We start from the raw sequence: 16,413 nt of genomic DNA, 5'->3' as shown, positions 1-16,413 counted from the left end.
TCCAGAAACTTCCACCTCCAACTTGCAGCTAACTCCATAATATGGTTGACATGGAGACAACACAAAAGACATCCAAAATTTGGGAACCGTGCCAGTGACTAAAATTATAGAGAAAAGGAACATACCACCACCCACCTCCATGTTACCCATTACCTGCTGAGGAAATCTGGGAAGAGACGCCGTATGGGGAAGCCTGCTCTTCGAATTTTCACTGTCTCCAGCATCCCAGAGTACCGGAGCTGGTTTAGAACTACATCCGGGTTAAAGAGGTTTGGTGCCTAGAAGACCAAGATTAGAAACAAACCAAGAGAAAGAGAGACATCTAATACCAGACTTAACCCTTTGCTTGCTGGCATGGTGTCTGCTTATCTGAACGTTGTAAGGGGCACACAGACACATACCCACTGCTCCCTGGGACGTTAACCCTGCATGTTAATGGCCTCAGCTGAAAGATGGGTCAGTTTGACACAAATGGCAGGTAGCTGCCACAAAAAGACACTCAGCACTGGAACAGAGGCAGGAGGGAGCTGAGTGCACCCATATCAACAGCAAACTGTAACATCTTCCATAGCTCAGTGTCTAGCAGGGAAGTGGGCAATGAACTGTGCTGAGCCACTGCCCCCTCCACTCCCACTGCAGCCCATTCATGCAGAAAATTACACTGTTCTCAACTGAGGGCTCTGATGCAGCTAGGGGAGCAGCAAGAGAGGGGGCACCTAGCTTCCTGATCATCAAATGTAACAGTAGTGTCCAGCAGCCCAGAAGCAAAAATGCAGGCATGCCTGCTGCCTTCAGAGCTCAACTGGATGAGTGAGAATCCAAATGAGAGCCCAATGCATCCCTGAAAGAACAGAGCTAAAAGGCAGGAAGGAGCTTCTATACTGGGGCAGGAGCTTGCAGCAGGCCCTGCTCCTAAAGAGAAACACTATCTCTAGGATACTGACTGATGGACATCACAACACAGAGATTCTGCCCTTCTCCAAGTTGTCCATCTAGTCTGGTCAAGACTCCTCCTTGCTGCCACTTTTCTGAATGTCAAGGTGAAATTCCCTCTAAAGGAAACTTGCTTCTTTACAGAGAGCTAATCTGAAGCATCTTCACTCCTGCTCTGTTAATGGAATGAAGCTTTATCCTCCTCTCTGTTTCAGGAAAGAGCTCTGCAGGGGGACTTTTCCCGCAACAAGGCCCTCTTTGGAAAAGGCCCATTTCGACAGGTTGGTTTCCTTCTCCCCTCCTCCCACCCCCACTTCCTATGTGGGGCTCCAGACCTGGAAAAACTGGTCTGTTCTCTCGCTACCCCATCTTCTAAGAGACAGGGAATGAAGACTGATGGATTTTTTGAGTCCAGGAAATCAGAAAGAGGCACAAACATCATTGCAATGTGAAAGCAAATCTAGCTGGTACCATGGAGCATGGCCACAGTGCAACATGCTGCAGAGAAGTCCCCATGCAGGGGTGCTGCTGTACAAGTCACAGGTGAATGAGAAGTTTACTGGCCCAGCTTGCAAGGCCTTTGATTTTGGGATAGATAAAAAAAACAGAGTGGGAAATGGGAGACACAAAGAACCCTTGACATTTGTTTAGCAGAGCCACAACTTCAAGCACCTCTGCAATTATCTATAGATCAAAGAAATGGCGATGACATAAATTAACACCTTCCAGCATAATAAAACCCCATCTCATCTCTGCCCATCCTCCCACTTTTAATATGCTGACACCTAGAATGACTTCTCTCCCAGACAGAGAGAAGAGAGATAATAAAGGTGGGGGAGGAGAGCGACAATGGGAACCTTGGTCTGGAGGTGGGAGAAATGGAAGGCACACAGAACCCTTGGTAGGGAGAGAAATTAGGGATCATACAAATCTCTGGCAAGAGGAGAGAATGGGGGACCCTAGAACGGAAGGAAGGGGTAGCAGGGATATACAGAAAACCTGGCATGGTGGCAAAATGGAGGCAATGGGAGTGCACACACAGCTCCTGGCATAAGGATGACAATGGGGGAACCAGGAACACACTAGAGTCCCTGGCATGAGGGAGTGGATGGGAGCAGTCCCAGGGAGTCCATGAAATAGAGGGGGAGGGACATGGGGAGGGAAGAAATGGAATATTCAAGGAGCCCCTGATGTGTGCAATGCACTTGGCCTATGGAAGTTATGAAGTGTGCAACCCACTAGTCTACTACACATGCCCCAAATCCCAGAGCAGATCCCCACTCCCAAAACAAACAGGAATCACTCGCTCCCTTTGTGCCACTGCAGGCGATGCACAGGGTCCTGTTTCCCAGCTGAGTTAGCACAAAGAATGGTGGGAACAGTTCTTACACACCATGCATATTTGTTTTTTCACATAATGCGAAGGGTGGGATGCATTTTTCTTCAGTTTAAAAAATACTCACAAGATAGGGGCAAGAGGCAGAATTTCTTTCCCCATATCTTCATCATAGGCTCAGGAAGATGTCCCTCCTCCCTCTCCCCAAGGGGTGGGACTCACCTTTTCCGTGTTTGGTTTGATGCAGCGAATGAAGAATGGATTGGAAGTGCTGAGTGTGGCCATCAGGGAATGGAGAGAGTCCTGAAAACACCAAGATAAAACTAGAAAAGCAGTCATTCCAGCAGGGCCTGGGGGTCTATGGGCTTCTGTCTGAGCACAGGGGACTCTTAAGCAGCCCCCTATTCCTAAACTCTCTCCTTGACTCCACCCTCTCTTCCTCTACGCTTCTCCTTGAAGTCACATAGTCAGTTTAATAAAAAAATTAAAAATCACGTCAGTGAAAAATGTTTACCTGCTGTTATTGACTAACCTTGCAAGGCCTTACACTCAATCGCATTTTTGTCTGTAATGTGGTAACTTTTCAACATTTCAACCAATTGAGTCCAAAATTTCAGGAAATATTTTAGGCATCAATGAACAGAACCCTACTGATTTTGGTGACAATTGGAAAAACCAAAAGGGGGAAAAAAGGGGGAGACAGAGCACCTAGCACCCACTTACCAGCAGCAGCAACTTCAACCAGCAAGGTAACTAGAGAGCAAAGAACCAGTTGATAGTGGCCATTAACATCTTCCAGCACAACAATATCCCCATTTTATAATTACCAGTCCTCCCAATACAGTTTAAAACACTGGCACCCTAAAAGAGAAACAAAAGAAGAAAGGAGGAGGAGGGGCAATGAGGGTGCGCACACAACCTCTGGTGGGAGGGGAAAAAAAACAGTTACCAACCTCCTGTAACTGTTGTTCTTCAAGATCCGTTGCACATGTGCATTCCAATGTAGGTGTGTGCACAGCCCAAGCACAGTCACTGGAAATTTTTCCCCTAGTGGTATCTGTTGGGTTGGCTCTGGTGCCCTCAGGTACTGTGTGCTCAAAGTGCAAATAGAAAGGGCCTTGTTGACCCTGTCCCCCCGCCCCCTCAGTTCCTTCTTTTCAGCTAACTCTAATAGGAGGGTCTTAGAATGGACATATGCAATACATCTCAAAGAACAAGAGCTATGGAAGGTTAGTAATAATTTTTTCTTCTTTGAATTCTTGAACATGTCTACTCCAATGTAGGTGACTCCCAAGCAGTTGTACAGGAGGTGGGCTTGACGTTCATGGATATGCTGACTGCAAAACCGCTCAGCCAAAGATGGCATTGTCCCTGGCCTGTTGGGTGATGGCATAGTGTGCCGAGAACATGTATGCCAATGACCAGGTGACTGCAATGGAATGATGAAACCACTTTCAGGAGGAAAACAGGGTGTGGACACAACTGCACCTTATCCTTAAAGAAAATCATATACAGGGGCTCCGATGTGAGGGCACAAATCTCCAAAATTCTTCTAGCCAAAGGGATGGCCACTAAAAAGGCCACCTTCTGGGAGAGGTGAGTTAACGAATACATTGCCAGTGGCTTGAATGGGGCCCATAAGCTTTGATAAGATGAGGTTTAGGTCCCAGGGAGTAATGGGATCTCTAACCTGGGGATTATATCCTCTCTAGGCCTTTAAGGAAACAGATAACCATCTCATGATGGAAGACGGACTGATTGTCGACCGGGGGATGGGAGGCCAACATCACTGCAATGTCAGCCTTGATGGAAGAAACAGCCAAGCCTTGCTGTTTCAGAAGCAACAGGTATTCCAATATAACCTGCAATGAAGAACTCAAGGGTGGAACTCCACGGTGGGAAGATGGGAGAAACGCTTCCATTTGCAAAGTAAGTAGCTCTGATGGAGGGCTTCCTACTACCTAGCAGGACCTGACGAACCTGTTCCGAGCAAGCCTGCTCTTCAGAATTCAGCCACAAAGCTTGCAGGCTGTCAGATGAAGAGAGCCGAGGTTCAGATAGAGCAAACAACTGTGATTCCAAGAGATCGGGTCAGGATATAAAGGAAGCGGGAGCAGGGCCTCCACTGAGAGGCCTAATAGGGGGTTGCCTGGGCCAGGCCGGGGCTATGAGAATGACCCGGTCCCAGTCCCACTTGATCTTAATCAGAACCTTGTGCATTAGCAAGATAGGAGAAAAGGCGTAATATAGGAAATCTATCCATGGTAGCAGAAAAGGGTCCATGAGACACCCTGGGCTCTGGCTTTGCAGGGAGCGGAACTGGTCGCATATCCTGTTGATTTGGGTAGCAAACAGATTTATCTGAGGCGTCCCCCACCATTGGAAAATATTCTTTGTGATGTCCAGCCAAAGGGATCACTTGTGATGAGTGGAGGAAGATCTGCTGAGGTGATCCACCAGCTGGTTCTGTGCTCCCAGGTGGTGAGAAGCCTTGAGGTGGACTGAATGCACAATGCAGAATTCCCACAGACAGCTTGCTTCTCAGCACAGGAGGGAAGAACATGCCCCACCTTGCCTATTGATATAAAAATGGCTGTTGTGTTGTCCATGAGAACCCATATGTCCTGGTTTGCAGTATGAGGCAGGAACGCCTAGAATGACTGCCCTGAACTCTCTGACATTGATATGAAGAGAGAGCTCTTCTAGAGACCAGAGGCCTTGAGTTCTGAGGGGCCCTAAATGGGCTCTGCAGCCCAGTGCCGTTGCATCTGAAACGGGGGACGTTGAAGTCTGGGGCTGCGAAAAGGGTATTCCTGCATGAACCGTGCAATGGTCCAGCCAACAATCCAGGGAAACAAGGGCTCAAAAAGTATGGAGAGAACTGAGTCCAGATGGTGACAGGTAGCTGAGTACACCGTGGCCAGCCATCCTTGAAGAGGTCTGAGGTGCAGCCTCGCGTGTTGCACGACATCAGTGCATGATGCCATGTGGCCCAGACATCTCCGACAGCTCTAAGCTGCTGTAACCAGGTGGGTCTTGAGGGAACTTATTGGGACCATGGTCGCCTGAAACTGGTCTCCCAGGAGGAAGGCTCTGGCCTGAGTGGAGTTGAGTACCACTCTGATGAACTCTATTCTCTGCACTGGGCCGAGGGTAGAATTTGTTGTGTTTATTAGTAGGCCTAAGGCCTGGAAAGTTGACTGGATGAGGTGGATGCTGGATTCCATCTGGGCCCTGGACTGGCCTTTGACTAGTCAGTCGTCAAGATATGGGTAGACATGCATTGCTCATCTCCTCAGGCAGGCTGCCACCACTGCCATGCATTTGGGGGCAACTTCCTGGTGCAAGGGCTGAAGGAACCAAGCAGGGGTCATGCTCCTCTTGACCTGCTGCACACAAACAGGGAAAAATTTGTAGGGGAAGTAGAAGTGGGTTGCAACCTCGGCAGCAGTGACCATGAGATGGTCAAGTTCAGGATCCTGACAAAAGGAAGAAAGGAGAGCAGCAGAATACGGACCCTGGGCTTCAGAAAAGCAGATTTTGACTCCCTAGTGGAACTGATGGGCAGGATCCCCTGGGAGACTAATATTAGGGGGAAAGGAGTCCAGGAGAACTGGTTGTATTTTAAAGAAGCCTTATTGGGCACAGGAACAAACCATCCCAATGTGGAGAAAGAATAGCAAATATGGCAGGCGACCAGCTTGGCTTAACAGAAAAATCTTCACTGAGCTTAAAGACAAAAAGGAGGCTTACAAGAAGTGGAAATTTAGACAGATGACTAGGGAGGAGTATAAAAATATTGCTTGAGCATGCAGGGGTGTAATCAGGAAGGCTAAAGCACAATTGGAGTTGCAGCTAGCAAGGGATGTGAAGGGTAACCAGAAGGGTTTCTACAGGTATGTTAGCAACAAGAAGAAGGTCCGGGAAAGTGTGGGACCCTTTCTGAATGGGGGAGGCAACCTAGTGACAGATGATGTGGAATCAGCTGAAGTGCTCAATGCTTTTTTTGCCTCTGTCTTCACAGACAAGGGCAGCACCATATGGGGAGGAGGTGAACAGCCAGGTTCTTGAGACAGCTGTTGAGGCAGCGCAGGTTCCCTAGTAGTGAGGGAGCCATTGGCATTCAAATCATGGCCCCACCCTCACTCTGCCTCTTCCCCCAGAGACCCTGTGCCCCCCGTTTGCTCCTCTCTGCCCCCTCCTCCCATTCCTCGCCCTTAAGATAGGGAAAATGGGAGTAGAACCCCTTTCCTCTCAAGTTTTGCGGAATCTCTTCCATGGCTCCTATCTGAAGGAGGGATTGGACTTATTGGACCAAAAGTCACTTGTAAAAAGGGTCCCTGAAGAGGAAAGGGGAGTAGAAACAAACTGGAGACTAGTGTATCCCACTTCCACTGTGCACAGCTCCCAGCAGTCTGAAGTGATACAGGCCCGGGCACTGATGAAATGGGACAGACGGTCCAAAAACAGAGGTGCAACTGCATCTGATATAAGGGGTACTGGGCCGGGGACCTTGAGCATCATGTCAAAAGGGGAGCTTCAAGCTCCCTGAGTGCCTGGGAGCAGCATGCATCAGTCCCAAGGCAGAAGCTGGCAAAGGCAAAGTACTGGGCAGACAGCTGGGGCCTGTAATGATTCCTAAAAGCTGCTGGAGTATATAACCCTAGGGACTTCACGGTTGTCCTGGAATCCTTAAACTCGTGGAGCTTAGCACTGATCTTCTCTGAGAAGAATGAGGATCCTTCAAAGGGGTGATACGGGAGGGTTTGCTGGATCTCAGAGGAAGACCAGAAGACTGTAACCAAGAGCTCCTGGCCATGGTTACCACGAAGGCCATGGATCTGGCCACAGAATCAGTCACGTCAAGGGCCGCTATGGTTTTCCCTGCATCAATCAGTGAGGAGACTTCCTGCCTGGCTTCTTGAGGGAGCAGATCTTTAAACTTGTGTGTGCCATCCCACATATCAAAACATAGCAACCCAGCAGTGCCTGCTGGTTTGCCATCCTAAGTTGCAGTCGAGTACACCTTTCTGCAAAATAAGTCCAACTTTTTGGAGTCTTTTGCCATAGGCATTGCCCCCAATTGCCCTTGACAATCTCTTTCGTTGGTGGCCAGTGCTACCAGGGACCCTGGAGGGGGATGCAAGTATAAAAACTCGTAACCTTGGGCTGGCACATAATACTTCTGCTCCGTATGCTTTGACATAGGGGGAAGGGAAACAGGGGTCTGCCACAGAACCTTAACCGGGTCCATGATAGCCTCACTGAACGGCAGGGCCACCCTCGAGGGTCCCGCTGCTGTCAAAACGTCCATCAGGCTATGAGAAGACTCCTTGACCACCTCTGCCTGGATGCCCAAATTTGATGCCACCTGCTTTAACAAGTCCTGGAGAGCCTTGTGGTCATTTTAGGAAGGAGACACGCTAGCTGCCAATACCATCCCCTCTGGGGAGGAGGAAGCCAGCATCGACTGAGGGCCCTCCACCTCTCCTTCCGTATTGGCCGAGATCCATGGGCCCTCTGTTTGATGCTCGGTACCGGAGTCTGGGATCAGGAGTCTCCCGTCGCGGTACTGGTGGTGCTCTACTCTTGGAGGCCACCAAATAGGAGTGCCTTGAAAGGGGACCCTGGGCTGGGGGGAAACCCCACGGGTTCCAGAGGGCCATTGCAATAGCCCCAGCCTCCAAGGACCACAGGGCAAGAACTCGGTGATACGCTTCTGTTTGGTTTGGTGGGGTAGGAATGCCTCGGGGAGTAGCACAGGTGGCTGCAAACAGAGTATGACCCTACTTCTGACTCCGAAGACAGAGTCCTGGGAAGACGACTAGGGAGGTGTGGACCCCATCAGTGCCGGAGATCGGTGCAGTGATAGTGAAGCCTGCGCCGAGGCTCGCATGGAGGGTTTTCCCCTGGATGGTACCACGGTCCTGATTCTAGGCAGAGGCTGGGAGAAGATGGTTCCTGGACCAATGATACCAGCAGCACCAATCCCTGTACCGCCAGAAATATAGACAGCAGCAACGAGAGCAGGTCCCTGGCTGCTGCAAACGCCTCCAGAGTTGACAGCACTGTAAACATACTGGTAACAGGCTTCCTGCTTGAAGACAGTACCAAGGGGCAGAAGTTAGCAGGACCTGTGTAGGCTCCTGAGTCAGCTGTTGCAGTGCCAAGGTGGAAGAGTGGCCTCATACAGGTCTCACTTTATCCTTGTCCCCAGGCCTGGCTGACTTTGGTGCCAGGAATTGACCCCTCTCGTCCAGCTGCCTCTTGTGCTTCTTCTTAGGCACCAGCGATGGGGAACGATGCCAAGACTCTCATACGGTGGGAGAAGCACTCTGCACCATCGCCGAGGTACTCAGTGCCGAGTCTGAGCAACTTTGTTCTGAAGCGGGTCTCAAAGCTGTGAGTCCTTCCTGTGAGTCTTTCCCAAGCACTTGAGACAACTCGAGTGTGGGTCTCTCAGGGGCACTGAAATGCCGCAGGAGGCACTGGGCCTGAAGCCTAGTGAACGAGGCATGCCCTGGCACCAGGGAACAGATGAACTTCACCAACTGAAGGAGAAAAGGCCCAACCCTAACAGATAAAACTGACTAAACTATATACAATGATACACACTACAAAAAATAGCAAAAACCACGGGGAAAGTTTGCTGAAGCAAGCAGCTCCAATGACCATCATAAGCAGTAAGAAGGAACTGAGGGGGTTCAAGGTCGGGAGGGCCCTTTATACCAGCGCTATGAGCATGCGGCACCAGAGAGTGCCAGAACCGACCTGACTGATACCACTGGAGGAAAATTTCTGGTAACTGTGCTTGGGGTGCACACACCTACAGTGGAAAGGACATGTGCTACCTTCGAAGAAGAAATGGGAGATGCTGGTATGGCAGGCATGGGGGAATGGAAGAGCATGGGGGAGAAGAGGGAATGAAGATGCACAAAGAGTTCCTGGCATGGGAGGAAATAGGGGGCACACAGGGCCCTGACACAGGGAGGAAGGCAGAATATGGGCACATACCAAGCTCCTGCTGGAAGGGATGGGAGACCTTGGTATGGGGAGGAAGGAGGAAAATGGGATATGCAGAGTCCCTGGCATGGTGGGGGAAGAGAATAGAGGACCCTGTGTGATGATGCTGGGGCTCTGGCTATGCAACTTATGAATTCTGGTTGCTACTGCAAAGTTATCATGAACGGTTACTATGGAAACTGCTGTACAATGAATGCCTATTGCCTGTTTATCCCCCAAGTCTTACCAGCCTGAAAAGCATGTCTCCTCAGACGAGGACAACATGAAGGTACTTCATGTTAACAATGGTGCTTTGAATCGACAACAGAGATGCTGAGTGGTTTTGCTCAAGCTGGGAAAGATACTTCCTCCGCTATTGTGAAGGAAGGGGGGAAGTCTGAAGCAATGAAAAGTTACCAAACACATAAGAAAGAATGACAGGAGACCAGCCTCAGGATTAAATAAGGAGTCACACGGGGAACTGGAGAGAGGGTCACCCCAGAACAGGAAGCTTTGGAAATACAAGAGGAAGATCACAGAAGCTAGGGAGGAAGTGTGCATGAGGGAGAAACAACCCAGCATATAGGGGTCTGCATGAGGCAAGGAGCTACTTCCCTGAGCCCAGATAGCCCCCCAAGGACTGGTAAGGGAAGGGTGGTTAGGACTTTCATTGTTCTAAATAACGATATAAAGCACAAGAAAATACAGATTGAGTAAAAGAGCAATTGTGTTGGACTCTGGGCAAAGTGTCTCCCCTTGTTAAATGCTTTACAGTTCCACACGTCTCCAGAGAGAAATAAACCAGGAACCACAAGGCTCACATATTTTAGTGGGATATTGGCACATGGTGTGTTTAAGCAACTGGGGTATTTGGAGGTTAGAGCTGGTCCTGAGGACTAAAGAGCTCCATGTCCAGGAAAGGGTAGGAGACAGAGTTAGGGCCCAGGAAATGTACCAGAGAGACTAAGGGGGAGGAAACATAGCTGCAGCCTGCTGGGACCCAGGGAAGCTTAACCCACCCAGGGATCCAAGACTTGGACTCCCTTCACAGCAGTCTGATGGGGAGCCAACCAAATCTATGACACACTAGCATGGAGGGAAGGGAGCAATGGGGTGGGTCACAGAACCTATGGTGGAGGGGAGGTTGGGGATGCTGGTATAGAGAGAAAGTGAGAATGAAGAGGCACACAGAGCCCCTGGCATGGGGAGCCACACAGAGCCCCGAACATGGCGGGGGGAGGCGAACTGTAGATACACAGAACCCTGACATGGGGGGAGGGCGGGGGTTGCAGGGAGTCACTGAAAAAGAAGGAAATGGGTGGGTGGTATATAGAGAGGTTTTAGGGAGAATGAAGGGATAGAATGAGCCCCTGGTGTTTGCCATGAGATCAGCCTATACAATCATGAAGTCTGAGACCCCCCTAGTTACAAATAACACCCAATATCACTGCACCTGCATCTCTGTGGGTAACCACTCTCACTATTTCTCCTATACAGGCAGTCAGTTTCCTGTGTTGTTTATGTGGGTGCCTCACACTTTAAAAATAGGAAAATGTGATTGTAAAAAAAAACTACAAAAATTAGCAGGGACTTGGGAGGGGTGTAAAACTGGAACAAATTTTCACAATTTTTTTTAAACTGACAGTGTCAATTTGGAACAAATTGATAAATTAACAGTAATGAGTCACCAGGATCAGGTGGTATTCACCCTAGAGCTCTGAAATAACTCAAACATGAAATTGCAGAACTACTAACTGCGGTATGTAACCTACTACTTAAATCGGCTTCTGGACCAGATGACAAAAAGATAGCTAATGTGATGACAAATTTTAAAAAGGCTCCAGGTCAGCAAGCCTAACTGCAGTACTAGACAAACTGGTTTAAAGAGCAGAATCATCAGACATATACATTAACATGATTTGTGGGGAAGAGTCTACAGGGCTTTTGTAAAGGGAAATCATTCCTCACCAATGTATCAGAATTCTTTGAGGGAGCCAACGAATATGGACAAGGGTGATCCAGTGGATATAGCATACTTGGACTTTCAGAAAGCTTTTCACAATGTCCCTCACCAAAGGCTCTTAAACAAAGTACCCGGTTATGGGATAAGAGAGAAGGACCTCTCATAGTTAAAACACAGGAAACAAACAGTAAAAATAAATGGTCAGTTTTCAGAATGGAGAGGTAAATAGTGGTGTCCCCCAGGGGTCTGTACTGGGACTAGCGCTGTTCAACATATTAAAAAATTATCTGGAAAAAAGGGGTAAAGAGTGAGGTGGCAAAGTTTGCAGATGATACAAAATTACTCAATGTAGTTAAGTCCAAACAAGACCACAAAGAGTTACAAAGGGATCTCACAAAACCGGGTGACTGGGCAACAAAACGGCAGATGAAATTCAATGTTGATAAATGCAAAGTAATGCATTTTGGAAAACAAGATCCAAACTATATATACAAAATAATAGGGTCTAAATTAACTGATACCAGTCAAGAAAGTCATTGTGGATAGTTCTCAGAAAACATTCGCTCAATGTGCAGCAACAGTCAAAAAAGCGAACAGAATGTTGGGAACCATTAGGAAAGGGATAGATAATAAGGCGACAAATATCACAATGCTGCTATATACACCCATGGTATGGCCACACCTTTCTGGTTGCCCCATCTCAAAAAAATTACATTAAAAATGGAAAAGGTACAGAGAAGGGCAAGAAAAATTATTACAGGTTTGGAACAGCTTCCATATGAGGAGAGATTAAAAACACTGGGGCTATTCGGCTTGGCAAAGAGACAACTAAGGGGAGGGAGATAAAACAGAGGTCTATAAAATCATGACTGGTGTGGAGAAAAAGTGTTATTTACCCCTTCACATAACACAAGAACTAGGGGTCACCCGATGAAAGTAACAGGCAGCAGTTTTAAAGCAAACAAAAGGAAGTATTTCTTCACACACTGCATCATCAACCTGTGCAACTATTTGCCAGAGGATGTTGTGAAGGCCAAAACTATTACAGACTATTACAGGCTTTGAAAAAGAACTAGATAAGTTCCTGGAGGATAGGTTAATCAATGGCTATTAACCAGGATGAGCAGAGATGCAAAACCATGCTCTGCAGTGTCCCTAGCCTCTGTTTGCCAGAAGCTGGTAAAGTGGGTCATGGGATGGATCACTTGATGATTCCCTGTTCTGTTCATTCCCTCTGAAGCACCTGGCATTGGCCACTGTTGCAAGACAGGACACTGGGCTTGATGGACCATTGGTCTGACCCAGTGTGGCCGTTCTTATGTGCCCATGTAAAAAGTCCTGCCCCCACAAGACCTATCAATACTTAGCTTAAACTCCCGCCCCCTCTCCTCGCCATAGGATCAGTACTTGAAAAAACAAACTGTCCCACTCAAGACATTGCTGAGAAAAGCAAAGGCATATTCTTGTTGTAGTCCTCATCCTCTCCCCATTCCCAAGTTATCACCCCACTGCATGGTTTACATTACAGTGTAAATTATGGGAGATAGACACTGTCTTATCTATCTGCAACATCCCAGCACATTTACAGAGCTGGAAAAGAAATTGAAGGAATCACTCATTCTCTTGTCTCTTTTCTTCATCCCTCACTTAACTTCTTATTCAGTCAGCCCCTCACCAGTTCCTCCTCTTCATTCTGAAGAGTCGCTCACTTTCTTGGAGAATTCCTTACCCTGAACTGGGAGCTGACGGTTGGCCTGCGCCTCTGGGTTCCCATCTTCAGAGTTTCCTCACTGCTCCGGCTGGAGACTCTTTCAAAGAGGTCATAGATGAAGTCCAGCCTGGCGGTGAGGAGGAGCATCAGACACAGAAAACACAGGACATCAGATTCTAGGGTAAGCTATGAAAGAATCAGAGCTTGTGTGCTCATTTAGCACCCTACCCCTGTGCCAGGCATCCTAGTTACACCTTCCCAAAACACCACTACACAACAATGTGGCTGCAGCACAGGGCTCTGCAGGGCATCCCCTCCCTCTAGATGCACAGAGGCTCAAACTGCTGCAACATGACAGCAGCCCATACTCTAGCTGCAGAGCTGCATTCCTTGTGTCTTACGACCTCGATGCACGATGTTACAGAGACAGTGTTCTGCATTCTGGCTTAGGCAGCACATCTCCTCCCTCTTGCTACACAGACCTCCATGCAGGAACTGCACAAACAGCAGCCCATGTTCCAGCCAGATTGCTGCATCCCTTCTCTCATGGCACAGTCACACAGTATTCCAGTCACACGTCATGTAATTGCCTTCACAGATACCCACTCTTGGAGATGAACCATTGAAACCATGTTACCCTAGAAGGCTCTAAGCCTTGAAACATATGCAGTCTATTCCCAATCTTTTTGCTGATTTTCCTTTTTTCATGCAGAGGCATTAATTGGCTCTGGTATCTCCAAGTTATTATTATTGTTATTTCTAGCAGTTTTTACTTTTCCATCTGGCTGAAAGTTTCTTAGTTTGTCTGTAACATGGACAAGGGTGATCCAGTGGATACATTGTACTTGGACTTTCAGAAAGCCTTTGACAAGATCCCTCACAAAAGGCTCTTAATCAAAGTAAGCCATCATATGATAACAAGCAAGGTCCTCTCATGGACCAGTAACTGGTTAAAAAGACAGGGGGAAAAAGGTAGGAATAAACGGCCAATTTTTCAGAATGGAGAAAGGTAAACAGTGGTGTCCCCCAGAGATCTGTACAGAGACCAGTGCTGTTCAACATATTTAAAAAATATCTGGAAAAAAGGGATAAAGAGTGAGGTGGCAAAGTGTGCAGATGATACAAAATTACTCAAGATAGTTAAGCCCAAAGCAGACTGTGAAGAGCTACAAAGGGGTCTCACAATACTGGGTAACTAGTCAACAAAATGGCAGATGAAATTCAATGTCAATGAATGATGCACATTGGAAAACATAAACCCAACTATAAACAAAAAATGATGGGGTCTAAATTAGCTGTTACCACTCAAGAAATAGATCTTGGAGTCACTGTGGATAGTTCTCTGAAAACATCCACTCAGTGTGTAGCCGCAGTCAAAAAAGCCAAGTTAGGAACCATTAGGAAAGGGATAGATAAAAAAACAATCAATGTCATAAAGCCTCTATAGAAATCAATGGTACGTCCACACCTTGAATACTGTGTACAGTTCAGCCTCTCCCCCAGAACCTCCTACAACTGCCTTCTGTGACTTCATTTAAAGGGGCCAGCCACACTGTGACATCCCTAAAATAATATATATCCGAGCCCACCTTCTAGTAAAGGAGTGAGATCCTGTAGCTGCTGATGGTCCATGTGTCTGAGACCCTGCACTAGGGCCTTTACCCCTAGATGATTTCATAGTAAGAGCTCCCTGTATCCAAAGGCCCTTGAAGAACCTCAGATGGCAATGAGGTGACCTCTGAAGGTCCTAGGAACATAGGACTGAGGCCTCCTGTGTCCTCAAGTCCAGTCCCCATCCATTGCAGGTCCTCAGTTTGGAGCTCTCTGATCCAGATTCCCAAGACCAAGAACCTCAGGAAAAAACAGGCAGAGGGGAGATGACAGAAGAATTCTGAGTATGGCTCTTTATGCCTTGCTAGCAGTTTAAAGAGGCTGTAAAGATATATAACTGCCCCCTGAGGATTCCCCCAGCACAGTGATGGCACAGGACCACCATGGCTAGCCCTACACCCTCTGCCCCATGCAGCCCCCAGCATGGGGGAGCGCCATGGGATTGGTCAGGGACACAATGGGAAGTGGCCACAGAGGTTTGCATTTTTGGTATTGTAGGCTGCAGAGTAGCCCATTGGCATCCGTAAGGAAGCTGCCATAAGCTAGAGCAGACCTTAAGACTGCTCTAACTTATGTTGGGGGCTGTGCTGGACACTGGAGCAGCAAATGTGGCACAAAGAATCTGAAAGCCCCAGAAGCAAACAGCAAATCAATGTTGCATAGATTTCACCACTACAGCTCCTGTAAAATTGTCCTGTCGGCTTCTCCTCCCCGTCTCCAGCCAGGGGCGGCTCCAGGCCCCAGCACGCCAAGCACGTGCTTGGGGCGGCTTGCCACGGGGTGCACTCTGCCCGTCGCCGGGAGGGTCTGCTGGTCCCGCAGCTCCGGTGGACCTCCCACGCCTGCTCCGAAGCCGCGGGACCAGCAGACCCTCCGCAGGCACGCTGTGGGAGATTCACCGGAGCTGCGGGACCAGCAGACCCTCCGTAGGCACGCTGTGGGAGATTCACCGGAGCCGCGGGACCAGCGGACCCATCCACTGGAGCCGCGGGACCGGCGACTGGCAGAACACCCCATGCGGCATGCCGCCGTGCTTGGGGCGGCAAAACATCTAGAGCCGCCCATCTCCAGCTACTCATTCAGCATCTCCTTTCATGCCCATTCTCCCCCGCCCCCGCTCTTCGCAACGTGAGGGTGAGGATGGTATGTACATGCATAGCTATGCCTGTGAAGTACTGCAGCTCCCTGAGTCAAAGGATCCCTTGGGCGTTCCCAAGTGTCACCTTTCTGGCACAGAAAATCTTCATGGAAAGAAATAAGCAAAGTCCATCCCATAACAAACGTGATGCTGATACTCAATGCATGTTTCTTTGTATCAATTTCTTTGCAGTAAAACTGACTTCTTCTCCAGCCCCCTCTCCTGCTGCCAATATACAGAGAGATAGGAACTTGGGTAATCATATAAAGTAACTTTTCTTCTACATGACCGTGCTATCATGTGAATTCTGCACAATTTAGTCCCACAGAGTCCTCCTCATCCCGGCCTCCATTCTCCCCTGCAGAGCATTAAGGGCTGCTTACCTGCTATCCTTCAGCATGTTTAAAATGTCATCCCGAAAGGTGTCTCTGTTCTTCTCCAGAAACCCTCTCACATCATACAATACCTGTGACACAGACAATACACGCTGACTAGTACGTAATAGTGCAAGCAGTTCAAGCCACAGTGACACCCCCTCCCCCACACATACCAACATACAGGGCCACCCTGCACACAGTCCCACTGCGTGCCAATGACAAAACAACAGAGCAGGAAACTCCTACATACCCAGGCACTACAGGCACATGCTTAGAGACCTGGCCCCTGGAGTCTCTCCATGAGCTCAGAATCCTGGCTTTCATTTACAAAAAAAAGTTGTT

At 48.5% G+C, this 16,413-nt stretch overlaps 1 protein-coding gene across 2 annotated transcripts in view; it reads right to left on the bottom strand.

Annotated features, from left to right (window-relative positions):
* LOC120374953 (unconventional myosin-X-like) overlaps positions 1-16,413 on the bottom strand; it is a 220,960-nt gene that overhangs the window by 118,684 nt on the left and 85,863 nt on the right. For both annotated transcript variants that reach the window (XM_039495411.1, XM_039495412.1), the window contains 4 exons: positions 16,078-16,160; positions 12,964-13,072; positions 2,492-2,572; positions 154-278 (listed from right to left, as the gene is read on the bottom strand). In XM_039495411.1, coding sequence (XP_039351345.1) covers positions 154-278; positions 2,492-2,572; positions 12,964-13,072; positions 16,078-16,160 — 398 coding nt within the window. The remainder of the gene's footprint in view (positions 1-153; positions 279-2,491; positions 2,573-12,963; positions 13,073-16,077; positions 16,161-16,413) is intronic.

This window comes from Mauremys reevesii, linkage group 11 (assembly GCF_016161935.1).
Source record: "Mauremys reevesii isolate NIE-2019 linkage group 11, ASM1616193v1, whole genome shotgun sequence".
Classification (NCBI taxonomy): Eukaryota; Metazoa; Chordata; order Testudines; family Geoemydidae; genus Mauremys; species Mauremys reevesii.
This window is presented reverse-complemented; position numbering and strand designations above follow the sequence as displayed.